This window comes from Ciona robusta, chromosome 7, assembly GCF_009617815.1.
Source record: "Ciona robusta chromosome 7, ASM961781v2".
In the NCBI taxonomy this organism is placed as follows: Eukaryota; Metazoa; Chordata; class Ascidiacea; order Phlebobranchia; family Cionidae; genus Ciona; species Ciona robusta.
Window position 1 is genome coordinate 992129 of NC_143241.1, and position 14605 is coordinate 1006733.

The 14605-nt window shown below is 34.3% G+C and overlaps 2 protein-coding genes across 6 annotated transcripts; one reads left to right on the forward strand and one right to left on the reverse strand.

Annotated features, from left to right (window-relative positions):
* Positions 1-441: 441 nt before the first annotated feature.
* On the reverse strand, positions 442-7262 carry LOC149733295 (membrane progestin receptor beta-like). 3 transcript variants are annotated; one of them, XM_089880480.1, is made up of 9 exons: positions 7008-7262; positions 6289-6547; positions 5669-5774; positions 4222-4319; positions 3864-3980; positions 3286-3456; positions 2103-2236; positions 1602-1717; positions 442-1380 (listed from the first exon to the last, which is right to left on the reverse strand). In XM_089880480.1, exons 1-9 carry the CDS (start codon positions 7120-7122, stop codon positions 1207-1209), a joined length of 1290 nt encoding a protein of 429 aa, XP_089736606.1. In that variant the 5' UTR covers positions 7123-7262; the 3' UTR covers positions 442-1206. The 3 variants fall into 3 exon arrangements, with proteins under 3 accessions (XP_089736606.1, XP_089736608.1, XP_089736607.1); XM_089880482.1 differs by lacking the exon at positions 1602-1717 and having other exon boundaries at positions 1246-1380; XM_089880481.1 differs by lacking the exon at positions 442-1380 and having other exon boundaries at positions 1602-1728.
* A 4304-nt stretch (positions 7263-11566) lies between these two features.
* Positions 11567-14526, forward strand: LOC149733296 (uncharacterized). 3 transcript variants are annotated; one of them, XM_089880506.1, is made up of 3 exons: positions 11567-12384; positions 14097-14237; positions 14371-14526. In XM_089880506.1, the coding sequence occupies exons 1-3, from the start codon at positions 12376-12378 to the stop codon at positions 14425-14427; spliced, it is 207 nt and encodes a 68-aa protein (XP_089736632.1). In that variant the 5' UTR covers positions 11567-12375; the 3' UTR covers positions 14428-14526. The 3 variants fall into 3 exon arrangements, with proteins under 3 accessions (XP_089736632.1, XP_089736631.1, XP_089736630.1); XM_089880505.1 differs by lacking the exon at positions 11567-12384 and adding an exon at positions 12528-13529; XM_089880504.1 differs by lacking the exon at positions 11567-12384 and adding an exon at positions 13541-13899.
* Positions 14527-14605: the final 79 nt, after the last annotated feature.

A 14605-nucleotide genomic window follows, 5' to 3' on the forward strand; every position in this document is an offset into this window, starting at 1 on the left:
GCTTTTAGGATAATTAAACGGTTACCGAACCAAACAGCAAGTAAGCCTATGTTAAATCTAATAGCTCACATAATTTCAAATGCAAAACATGGGTTTAAAATTATTGGATAAGGCAAACACTTGAATGTAACTTGTTTCACCAAGCTGTGATGTTCCGTTTCATACACCTTGCGCCCGCTTACAAGGTGTTAATTCTATAAAGCTGACAATTTAGACAACCCATGAGCATGTTTACCGATTAATGCAGTACAAAAATTTCAAGTGTATTGCCCAATCACACTTGGCTTAAAATAGTAGCTGCAATGAGCCTTGAACTCAGACCCTCTGGTTTAGAGGCAGGCAGACAAAGGCTGACTAAAATAGAGCGTTTATATTTTAAACGCTACTAAAAATAAGCGCATTGATTGTTATGGAGAATACAGCAGGAAATGACAATTGTTATTTAAACTCGTTTATTAATTAACATAAATATCTGAAATTATTATTCTTGAAAGAAAACAAGACACAATATTGGGAACATACATTGCATAAACACTTGGATGTAAAACATGTGAAGACATCTTAGTTGTGAATGTTGGGGATTTATAATGCATAACTGTGTAATATGAGTGTAGATATATGTATATGTGTGTGTATGTGTGTTATATATTTCAACCCTGATCACTCAAATAATATCAACATACAATATATACAAGTTAAAGTAAATATTACTTAATTAACTTTAAACGCTTCTTGATTAATCTATGCCTAAGATAAACACTTTGGTGTTGCAGAAGTAACACACTATGTAGATTTTTATAAAAATATATTTAAATATTAATTTTATTTACCATAATCATAACATGTGCTTAAATTGCATATCATTTGCCTTAACATATTTATCAATTCTTTTTATAAAACTGTCTGTTTTGAGGATTTATAAAATGGGTATTTTAATTTATTTTGATATAAATCTACATAGTTTGGCAGTTATACACTGCATACATGGATATGTACCTTGGAACCATGATATTATTCTCGGTGTATGAGTAAAAAAAACTACAATAAAATAACAACTTTAATGCATAATAGTCTACCTGAAGGCAATTAAATGAAAATATTAAAATTATGTTAAAACATAGAAATACAATCGGCAATGTTAAAACTTTCGTACTTGTAAGTGCAAAATATTAGAACAGTGAAATAAAAACATAATGTTTAATATATTTAATCAACTTTTTTCTGTTGATGATTCTTGTTCAAATCACTGCATTGACATGCGGGAATCTCTTTGATAAAATCAGCATGTATGCTCCTCGCTATGTATATGGCAAGGATAATGCAATACACTATGAGAGCAAGTGCACACGTGCAGAACAATTCAAATGTTGGGAAGTCATTCTACATAAATGAAACAAGAATAAATGAATGTAACTTATTTACCCCGGTGTGATAGGGCAACAAGAGTTATTATTACACAAGTGTTCTGTTTCATACACCTTGTGCCCGCCAGCATCAAGCCTTGAACTACAATAGTTAGATACCCGCTAACCACTGTGAGACATCACCATGCAATGATCAGGTAATGTGATGTTCACAATCTTATAATAAACACAACGTACTTGATGTTTCAATGCGTTCCACGGCCCATTTATATCCGTCACATCCATGTGAATTGCTACAATCTCAAAATAACATGACAGTGCCGCAAAAACATGGAATATTTGATGAGAATGGCCTGTTATTAACCTAAGTTGTAAATGTATGAAACACAAAAATTCTAAATAAATAAAATCTCTGCTGCTAGAATCAAACAGCCAAATAAAAGTCAATATTAAAATAATTTTAATCATATGAGATACCGTGTGCACCTGAACCAAAACCTATATATATTTTAAGAGTCGCATGGGAACGTTTATACAATTTTGTAAATATTTTTTTGATCACTATGAAATGCGACGATAAAGTAATTACTATCCTATTCCACCATACTATATTATTGTGAAATATTTAGATTTGTCTAAAAAATATGCAAAGATTTTAATTGTTTATAGAAAAGATAAACAAAGCAGAAAGGAAACATTAACAGATCACAGGAAACAAAACTGATGATTTGTCTGTACCTACGATGTCAAACTTCCCGGGCCATAATTTTTGTGGCAAGTCCGATGTATAGAACAACGGGCACAACAACATGCATATAAACTGCAACTTGTGGTAATATAATGCATGGTCATTCTCTGCGTTGATCAAATATCTGGAATATTTCAATTAACTTAATCATTATTATTACAACAGGATTGCATGTGTATTGAAGTTGGTCGTATATGTGGCAAAGTAAAATTTTGTTTTTAGTAAAATAGTAAAAATTTATGTTTCTTGAAAATTAATGTCTTGTACAAGGAGACATTCGCCTACTTACAGTGGTAGCAGCGGCGAGCCTTGAACCGATTACCTCTGGGTTAGAGGCATATGTGTTAATTAAATGTCCTATGATGCCGGACGTGGTGTAAACAGGATGTACGACAGCAACAATAAAATGTTATTAACATGTGGTGTCACTTTACATTGTTTATACACAACATACACAATACACTTTATCAAACACATATTTCTTCTTTATCAAATTATGTGTTTCCAAACAAATGGATATTTAAACGACACAACCTAAAAACATGACAAAGTAATCATAGCTGCCAAACTTTGTAAAACACAGGGGAGGCAGGGAAAGTTAGAAACACATTCCTATAAAACAAAGCTAGCTCTGTAGTTGTAATGTTTACTGATTAATGCCGCGTAGAAAACTCAGAGTAAGCTCGGCCACCCTGCCACCCCAGGTTTGGTGCCTATGAATATAGATATAGCCATGGATAATATTTTTTCCAATATAAGCTGTAATTGTTTAAGGTCTAGGTTTTAACAATAATCATTGAATACTACCATCATTGTTTAAAATCTGGTTCGCATTTCACGAATCATCGTTTTCTTTTCCTTGAATTATGACGACAATTTTATAAATTAGTCAGTGACATTTTGAAAAGCTGCTTCACATTTGGTTTAATACAACCTATATATTACCAGTATCCCGTGTGTTACACTTGGTGGTTTTATATGTTGTATAATTTGTAATACACATAGATAGGCACCAAACCTGGGGTGGCAGGGTAGACATGCCAACCCAGGGATTTTCTGCATTACAATAATCTGTAAACAGCGTTCGATTTGTTTCACATGATTGTGTTTCTAACTATCCCTGCCTCCCATGTGTTTATAAAATCTAATCTTAATTATAAAATGCTAACTGACCTATGCATAATAGGCAACATGCCATATAAATAACCAAACACAGTCGACCATAGTTTCATCTTTCTTGCGTTTTCCACCGACTGCCATCTATTGCCTGCTTGAGTGAACGACATGCATAAGAACCCACAACACGCGATCAAAGTGAAGACAAGCAAGTTCAACCAACCGATCCTGTTTATTAAGTGTTAAGTTGGTAGCTTAAGATCAAGTGGTTTGCCTGCCTTTAGCAGTGAGTTTGGATTTAAGGCCCCATGCCATTATTGGCGTAAAGATGAATGGTAGGTACGGTCTTGGACAGGACACTAAACTACAATTGTTGCAACCCTGTGGTCACTAATGGAGTGGGTTCTCCAAATTGTAAGCCATACAGACATAATCACTTTCAAAGTTGCATACATAGTAACTCTTAAGCGGGCACGAGGTGTATAAAACAAAACACTCGTGTTATAACGACTGTCGTTGCCCCGACATGCGAGGAAAATTAACAATCTGTTTTGTGGGATGGAGATAAAAACAGATTGGTGGAAAACAAGTTATAATCATCTTATGTCATCTATTTTCCAACAGCATGAACATACCTGTTGTAGTAAGACAACTGTGAAGATGCAAAGAAGTGAGATACCGTGGATGAATAAGCAAACGTGGTGATGCCAAAGTAATCAACCATGAACCAACAACAATGTTGGAAGCTTGACCTGATGTTATGGAACATTCGTAAGTATGATACAGGGGGTGAAGGGGGGGGCTGGACAACCATCATTTTGATGGAAAATAAAAGTCAAAACAATTATACGTTATTGCAGGGCACATCTGGGTATTAAGCGGTGCGTTGTGTGTTAAATATGTTTTAAAATACAGTTGCCCCACCCCCCACTCTTTATAAAGATTTCTAGATACACCAGTGGTAATATAAATAAGGTTTTAAATGTAGGTTACCTGGAATGAAAGAGGTGAGCTAACGAACTACACAGAGTAAGAAGAATAGCAGACACAGTTACAATGAGCACCGGCCATGATTCAAACAAGTTTAACGACTGAAAACAAGGACAGATAATTAATTGTGACATCGAAATATTGCATAACAAACATATACATTCATTTATCTTTACGAATACAGTAACAAAGACCAGAATAATTAAATTGTTATGAAGCCTTTATTACATAGTTTGGTGTTTTGTTTGTGTATATATTTGCTACAAATATAGTGGCGAGTGCAACATATAGTGCAGCCGAATATAAGATGCAACAGACCATGCTACCACGGGGATTTAACACAAGTTGAATCTCAACTCAGTTTTACAAATAGAAAAAACTTCTGCTCAATTGGTAAAAAAACAAGCAGTTATTTTATTCCAACCTTTTGTTTGCTATTAACCAAGACTTTATCAAGGTTTTAAAAACCCCTACATGTTATTGCCCCGTAAACGCCTATAAACGTCTTTATATTATACCAGATGGGATGGGACAAAATTATTTTACAACATGCGGTTAGTAACAGGAATATTTTTAAATGAAATTAAAACTTTATAAAGATAAATTGAATTGTACGTTTCAAAAATTAGTTGGATTGAGTTTTAACTTGTACAAACAAACATACTATACATCAGTGGTTCCCAAACTGTGGTACGCGTACCAGTAGTCGTACACGAGCAACTCATTAAGTGTAATTGGCAATTATTTTACATGCAACTGTGAGAAAGGCAGTTCCAAGTTTGTGTTGCGTAAATTATCAGGCCCCACTTTTTGGCCTAGAGCCTTTAGTAATGTAGGTGGTATCCAACTTTTTGGCCTAGAGCCTTTAGTAATGTAGGTGGTATCCAACTTTTTGGCCTAGAGCCTTTAGTAATGTAGGTGGTATCCAACTTTTTGGCCTAGAGCCTTTAGTAATGTAGGTGGTACAAGAACGCTACATGAACCAAAAAATGGTACGAGAGATAATAAAGTTTGGGAACCACTGCTATAAAGTGATCTTGCATGCCATGTCCTATAACTGTTTACATTAAGTTAATGTTCATAGAACTGTTAGTTTTATTCTGAAAACACGACAACACAGACGTCATTGTGATGCGTACAGATGTCATTATCGTGCAGTATTGAGTTATAATAAAGATGCATAATTCAATCATGTTCACCTTTTTTTTATAACTGTATTTTACTTTTAAGTGCACATGCTACATTAGCACATTTGGCATTAGAAATAATGTGGTTATATTAATATATAAAATACTTTAAGAACACGTATTTTTTGGTCAGTGTTGATACAAGCATGACGTGACATGCAAATTTAATTTTAACTCAAGCTTTTTCTTACAATAAAAACCATCCTTAGTGATGTCATTGGTTCAAAACAAATGATTATATATATTGTTAACTTGTTAGTTACCTGGTTAAACTGATATAACATGGAAATAAAGAATAAACAAGGAAACAAGTGAGTCCAAACATTGAAGAACTCGTTGTTGGGAATCCAAAGAACTTTGAAATAATATCTGTGGAAATTGGAAAGTTGGTTAGGATTCGGTTGATGAAATTTACCACAGTATTAAACAATTGCTGCAATGGTATTGGTTTCTGTGGCGCAATAAAATGTCACCAGTACCAACGAGGGGCAAACACTCCACGCATATGTTAGTTGTTTAAAATTCGTATTTAATATTTTTAAATTATGATATTTAAATTATGATATATTTTAATTATGATATTGCACATTTAAAAACAGACATCAAATTGTAGTGGTAGCTTGAGGTTTCATAGCAAGTATGTTGCCATGGTGATACGAGGTGAATTTCATGAAGGAAAGTTAAAACAGAAACCACCCATCTCCATATCAAGGCAGGTTTTAATAGAGTGCAAAAATACCCAAGAATGTTCTGTCCACTTTTTCACAACATTGGTCATATTTGGTGGGAATCCACATTAAAACATGAGACTTGGAATATGCAACTGGCGTTTAAGGTTTAATCATTTTACTGACCAACCTGTCAAGCACATAACGCTACCCACCTTAGTGGCATATGTGGTAGAACGTATCCCTTCAATATGTATGGTTCAACACAACACTGTGGAACATTGTTGCAACTATTCTTCAAAGCATGGAAATAATCATCGGGGTCAACCATCTTCCCTTCATTCATATCATGCTCACTGTTTCTTGCTTCTCTTTGGGATTTGACCAGATTTTGGAAATAACTTGTAACACATGATAGTCGACCAATTACATTTGAACTGTTAAGACTTGGGTTGTTATTGTTTTCTGCATTTCCTGGAAAGTAGAGTAATTGTTATGCAGGTATATTATATATATAAAACAACACATTGTATTACACTCTCCGACTAAAGTCAGTCAGCCAGGGTGGCTACGGTCACCACATTTTTTGGTCGGCCAACTAATATTTGGTCATTGTTTTTTCACGTTTCATCGGCCAACAGAATTTTTGTGTATTATTTAATATTTATTTCAGAAGTTAGTCAGTCAAAATCTACCGCATGTATTTTGGTTGAGCAACCAAAAAAACGAAAAGTAGAATTAGCAATTAGTTTTAGATTGGAGGTTAAAATGTGACGTATAAAGTGCTTGCGTTACTTAAGCAATCAAATCTGGTGCATGGAAGATGATGCAAGCATATAGGCATACATACCTTCTAACTAAAGTATGAAATAGAAATTAGAAAATTAAGTTCTTACTATAGCAGAGTACAAATAGCGCACGTTAATTGATTTACCTGTAACGTAGTTTTGATATAAATATTGTTTTACTCCAACATTAGATACATCGTCTGCAACTTTTTGAAAACTTCTAGGTAAGTATTGGCTTAAATACAAGTTACGATACGCCATGATCCTACACTGATACAAGCTGTAAATGCAATCTTTAATCAACAGAAAGTATTTACCAGCAGAATCCAGGATACCAAACTACGTACAGTTGCTACTGTGTTGTGTTTACATTATGTGAGTATGGCGACCAATAGAAAGCAAACCCAGTTGACAAAATTCTTTAAACAAGAGAGTTCAGCTCTAATGAGTAAGCACGTAACAAAATTATCACAAATATTAAAACTACTCTCTTTGGAATGTTAATCACCAGAGTCGTATAAACACCGAGTAGTCCAACTGCCGTCTATGTGTGTCCAAAATAGAGCAAAAGTGGTGACTTTGACAATGGGCTTAAACGAACTTGTTAAGTTTTGTTTGTGTTTTCCTATTGTGGGAAGGTGTAAAACAGCTTCTATTTACCTTACCAAACATTTTTTAGAAAAAATGTATAAATTTAGCCGCATTAAATGACCAAAATGTCGCAAATCAACCGCTTCTAATTCTAATTTTTGACTTTTTTTGACACAGAAAACAAATAACACATGTTTTTTACATTTTTCAACCTTTAAATTTGTTTTTAGGCCCAAGTTTTTCTGTAATTTACCGAAAAACATACATTTTCCCTATACCTACTGTGTTATTTTGGACCCAAATTGCCGTTCAATTTGTGTTTTACGTAACAATGGGTTGGACTACTCAGTATTTCTATGGCTCTGTTATTCACGTGGAATTCAGGTTATGTTATAAGTTAATATTGAATGAATGAATGTAACTTATACTGATCCTCGCGTGGCCGGAAAACGACAGTCGTTATTACACGGGTTTAACACCTCGTGCCAGCTTACAAGTTACCATGTATGTTACTTTGTGGGTAATTATTTTTTTGATTTTTTCATATTTTTATGTATGGCTGATATTTTAGACAACTCATTAACCATTTAATGTTTAACTTAAATAATGTTTCATTTACGATTAATAATAATATGGTATAAGAAAAATACGTGAAATGCATCTGCGCTTAAATAACTTTGGCCCTGGCACTTTTCGTCTTGTAGTTGCCAAAGTATTGTAGGTGATCAACTGATATTCAACCGCGTAAGTATTTAAATATTTAAAAAGTTGGTCAACTAATTGTATACCCAAATAAAATACCTTAGCTGTAACTACAAGATGCGTTATAATATGTCAAAAAGGGCGTAATACATGTATTACAAATTTTCATATTAAGTGATGTAGAAAATGCAACCGCATTAATAAGCATGAGGCAATCGATTAATTCGCAAAATAAAGTAAAATATGTCCGGTGTAATTATGAAGCATTTCATCAGGTGACGCGCAAATATAGTGACGATGTTTTCTACAAACTTAACAATAAAAGCATAAAATTCGTTATATTTGAGACTCTACATCGATTGTAAATAAACAAAGAGATAGGAAAGAGATAATTTACCATTGTGTTTCCATATCGTGTGTAACAAATATAATTCCGATTTCCAATTTTAACATTAAACATAAGCGAAAGCTTTTAAAATAATGATTGCAAAATATTTGTTTATGTCATAAATAAATGCGTTTGGGCAAGACAGTTAACAGTTATTCTGCTCCAACCAGGGGTCCCAAATATATTGTTTAAATTATTTTTTTTATATGTTTGCAAAGCAACAATAAAATACCACACACCGCACACAAAGTTACCACGGCCTACTAGAGATATCTCTAGAGATATCTCTAGTAGGCCGTGAAAGTTACCTATTTTAGAGTGGGGTAAAATGGTACATGCTTTCACTCATTTTTTTATTGTCCCATTTAGCAGGAAAGAAAGAATATTAACAAAATTAAATATCCTTACGACTCTAAAAGAGCGTTGTTATAAGTGTTCAAAAGATATTTAGGAGAGATGGAATATTCTATGTTATCAGTCACCCAAGTTTACACCACAGTGTCATACGTGGTAACCCGTAAGGGTAACCATAGCGAACACGAGTTGTGTGAAATAGAACTTCCGTATAATAACGACAAAAAAGCAAGGGTCGAACTCGCGTTTTGTGATAGATAAGCTTACTTAGGAATGGACAAACAGTTAGCAAACGTATTAAAAACTGTCAACTTCGTGTTCAAAGCTGGTGTCCTCGCAGTAAGGTCTTAATAAGTTACATTAGGTTAGTTGAACACAGTTGTGTCGTCATTAGATGTCGGGTGATCATTCATTATTCCGTGGCTGGGACTTGTTGAAGTTGGTGCTCTGATGCGAATCAACAATTTGGTGCGCCCTTGGTCTCCACTATCTCTTGACGGATAACCAGCAAGGTGCCAATCTCCATGGTAACCAGGTTTCCCGCTGCTCTGCGTCACTGTATCACGCTGTGGATAAATAACAGAGATTCTAAATTTTGCAGAATACTGTTAATGTAAATACATTTTAATTTGGTATCCCATCTTCCCCCACCTTGTAGTTTTGTATGTTTTTATTGCCAAACTTTGAAAGGTTTGCTTTTATTTCATTAATTTATACCTCGGGGGTTATTAAAATATAACATACTGATATAATAACAAGGTAATATTTTGAAAATATATTCGAAATTCGATCATTTGCACTTGGTGATAATTTATGAGAAGTGGCTTGTGTCAAAAACAGAGTAGTAATGCCCACTTTATAGCATTGTCGTTCGAACAATACCAATTGTTATGCAATAGTATAATGTATAGGTAACGTGTTAAAAAACTATAGCAGTAGGGCAAGAATGTTTAGACTTAATTTTCAAAGCGTACAGTATTATTTCGTGTTATCATAGCCTACTCAATACACGGCCTAGGAATACACCGAAACTGCTCAGAAAATAAGAGGCCTATTGACGCGAATAATGCCCATTATAATACATTGTTACGTCACGGTTTTATGAATGGATTTTGCTGTCTGGCTGTAGTTTTTGCATCAAATAACAGTTTATTTACCATTCCCGGTTAAATTACCTTATTTTTCGGGTTATTTTATCAACATCTTATATTTTTTATAAATGTTTAAGCATGACTGAACAGATAGGAGTTACTTTTAACCGCGTGCGGCATACAAGTAAGTTTTACCGACAGTTTAGTTTGGCTCAGTCGCTTAGTGAAAATAGTATTTGGCTTAAAACAGAAGTTTTTTAAGACAGCCTATATATCTAGCAAAAGAACACCGCAGTAACAACAAGTAAGTTAATTGATATGTCCGTTGCGGACTTTTAAAACCGGTCCTTAAAAACAAGATAGGATATTGGATAAACACAAGCATTAGCCTTTTGTCTAAAGGTGCTTATGCCTTGATCTGTCCTGCTGCTCATAACCCATTTTCTACTCGAGGTTTTTTTTGTTAAAGCAGGACAGAGGCTCTTCCTCGAGGTCCAAAAATGGGTCATACAGCACATCATCAATTAAGACTGTTTAATACAAACAAACTCACGATAGCCTCCCTTCGTACTTAAGTGTTGTGTCTAACTTTAGACCTTTGTCGCTGTTTAAATTTTACTAGTGTTCCTTCCTGACAGAATTATTTACACATGTCTGTTTGTTGTTAAAGAATATATTGATGATGTTACTGATTGAAGATCTTTTTGCCACTGCTTCATGATCATAACATGCAAAGATGGTACCCTTATCCAAATATTTTTATCCAACTACGGAACACCTATTGACCATGCTTAAATAGCTTGCTTAATAATTCTGGTGGCTTAGAATTTAATCTAAATAAAATTATAAAGGTGTGCTGCATTATAAAACTTGCCAAATGCCTCTCTACTAAATTAAATATAATCAAAACGTAGGTTTTCTGTGTTGGTAAACTGAATCTGATTGCTCGTCTCTCTTTATGCTTAATAAACTGATATTTATATACTAATAAACCTTTTGCCCTGCTTTATATGTCTGGTATGATTTTAACTAAACAAGAAAGTATCCCTGCGACACGTTCTGTGATAAACTGTAAGTTAAAACAACCTAGAACTGGTATTAAACCTACCAACAACTGCAAACTGCATTCAAAATGAAGGAAATCCATTCATAAAACCGTGACGTAACAATCTATTATAATGGGCATTATTCGCGTCAATAGGCCTCTTATTTTTGAGCAGTTTCGGTGTATTCCTAGGCCGTGTATTGAGTAGGCCATGGTGTTATTTACGTAGGCTATATTTCCATTTATGAATACACTTAATAATCAAAATTAACAATGATTTCAAACTGTCCCATCTTATCCTTTGTGTTTTCAAATTTGTAAAATTTCACTTGTTGTGCGGATCGCTAAATAACTCCTCGTGTGTTTTATTATATTTTATTAAATTGGTGTCAATTAATAAAAGAATGATAGTACTAATTCGTGGCATTAACCAAAAACCGTCATCTATTTTGATTTTGGAAATATTTGGCAATATGTGCTTAAGTGTCCTATATTCCCCCACTGTACTATATATATAGCATTATACTAGGATGGGGAAGATGGGACACCTTTTCATTCTATTTTCTTGTTCCATTTGGTAGTAAATAAAGAACATCAAATGAATTATAAAACCGCATCGTCTGGACCTCCATATAGACCGTTGTTAATTGTTTAAAACACGATCGAGATGTTTACTGGTCATACGTCATAATCTAGAATTTAAAGTAAAATATGTTATCATTTTTTTAAGAAGATAAATATGAAAATAGAAATGCACAAAATATGTCATTCAACAAATGTTATTTTTAGTCGGAACCAGAGTTCTAGATTTCTCAGCCGATGGAAACCAGTTTTTCTAAGCTAAGGGAACCAAATTTCTGCGACACCGGATGTAATAAGGACGAAATACGGCCGTTTAATAATCAACCTTTACTTAAGTAAAATTTAGGTCAACCAAATCCCTAAAACTGTACTGAAAGCACTGTCTACCGCTTCAATACCTTGCTTTATTAAATTCGGTCATACCGAGTACTCGACATAGTATCGATAAAAGCTTACATATCGGCCGGGCAGGGGCTCGTAACTGCCCGCTGTGAATCCAGGCTAAAAGCAAATGGCAAATTATATACCAAGAACCCAGAATACACTGGTACAGTATTCTTTCCCAGAACGAAATCACGCGGTAGCAGTGTGACGTCATTTGATAAATCGTATCCGCTGTGTTGACAATGTGTATTGTGACGTCACTTTAACAGTTCAGTTGCAACAGCATAAAAAATCCAGTGTGCAAATCATGGCAGGTGCACGATTCGGTTACAAACTTTTGGTTGTTCAAGCCGTAATTTGGAACGCAACTTTAAACAATGAACCGAGTATGTATTAAAGTTATTTGGAAATGTTAGTTTTTAACATTACACGCGCGCATGCGAAGAACGCGCGAGATGTCGTCTAGAACTGCAATCATAGAGCTGCAATGTTCTGCAGATTGGTATAAACAGGTCACAGAGATGTAAGTTACGTTACAGTCTGCAGTGTAGTGACGTTTTGCTTGGCTGGTTTATACATAGCATTGTTTTCTAGCGTGACAGAAAAATAATTTGAGGTACTGTTTTGGCACGAAGATACAGGGCAGAGTGTGTATATAATATTGACTTTTATATTTGTCTCTTCGAATATTATAGCGTAGATAAAAGAATAGTTTAAACAAAAATACACTGGACATATCGTCAAAACGACAGTCGTTAAAACACAATTATTTTAAACTTATTTACATTTAAATGAAAGAAAGAAGCGTGGTCGCTACACATAGCAGACAAAGAACAAGTGATTTATATTTTATTATTTCCAAGTTAAACCTCGGCTTATAAGAGATGTCTGTAGTAGGCCGTGGGTAAACTTCTAACAAACAAAAAAAGTTCTGTGTGCGAAAGGTCACGGTCTAAACAAGAGTAACATTATGACGTCAAAATCAAATGCGCATTATTACGTTTTGTATTAATCAAATTTATGATTACGTTATAGGTATTGTTTGCTGTAAAAGTAACACCCATACACCAACATAAGTAGCAAAGCTGAGCCTTGAACCCCGTACCCTGTGATTTAGTGGCATGCCTTCTAGCCACAGTTTTGCTGTTTATCCTTGTTGATTAAATAAAATGATCTTCTGTATATATATATATATATATATATATGTTTTAAAATTTATATATATGTTTTGTTATGTTCGCTGTGGCAAAAGGGGCTAGCGCGCGTGCCTGTAACACAGCGGTATTGGGTTCAAGGCTCGTCGCTGCTACCATTGTGGGCGAATGTGTCCTTGGGCAAGACACTTAACGACAATTGCTCCAACCCAGTGGTCACTAATGGGTTGTCCAAATTATCAGCCATACATACAAAAATGAAAAATCCCAAAAAATATAATCACCTACACAGTAACATACATGGTAACTCGTCAGCTGGCACGAGGTGTTAAACCCATATGATAACGGCTCTCGTTTTCCGGCCACGCGAGGATGAAGTAAGATTCATTCATTAATTCGTTTATGTTTGACTGGGGACCAGGTTTTTCTAACTTATATTTAACATTAGAGTGCGACAGTATGTATGTGTCAAACCTGAATATTTAAGTAAAATATGCCTTTTATACCACATGCGTTAGCTCTTTCTGTTTGTTTTAAATTTTCCAAAAAAAAAAGTTGTAAAAAATGGTAAGTTTGTTTGGAATTGAAGTTTCAAACAACCTGGTTTATGCGGTCCTGTTCGTGGTGTTTGTATTCACGCTTGTTTCAAGCCAGAATGTATGGGACAAAGTCCTCCAAGTATTGTTCATAACAATAGGAATGCTGATGCTATGTTTTCCATCATGTTGTCACACCATTGTACAACACGTAAGCATCGCTGCTTATCATACATTTTGTCGTCATATGCTATATTAGGAAATATGGGACTTTTGTTTGGGCCTGGGGTGCAACTAATTGTAACCAAATTTCTTGTAACTACATTTTAACAATTTCATCCCAAATTTGTGAGGCATGAAATTAAAAAAAAAAAATATTTGCAACCTGATGTGTTTTGTATATTCCAGTCTGACACTGATCCAACCCAAGTCCATACATACCTCGTGATGGCAAGTGGAGCAACGTTGTTATGTTATGCAACTCCCTTGTTATTGGTTGGTTGTACAAACACACATGTTAAAAACTCACTTTCATTCAGCAGAGTTTTGGTAAGAATATATATTTTCATGTTTTTTCATCATTATATTTTTGATTGTTACCATAATCAAAGAGTAATAATTTTTTTTAAAAAGAAGTAATGCATTTATTTACGAATGTGAATTACATAAGCAAAATATTTAGGTGCAGCTGTTAACGGGTCAAAGTATTGCATTCACCATATCTCGGTTTGATCACTAGGAGTGTGACATATATTTACAATGTCTCGCTTTTTTGGGATTTTTAAATATTTTAAAACCTGATGCATGATTTAAATAAAAATTAACATATGATGATGTATTTGTTTGCTTGAATTTAAAATATATTTTAGTTCAAATTATATACCAAGAACCCAGAATACACTGGTACAGTATTCTTT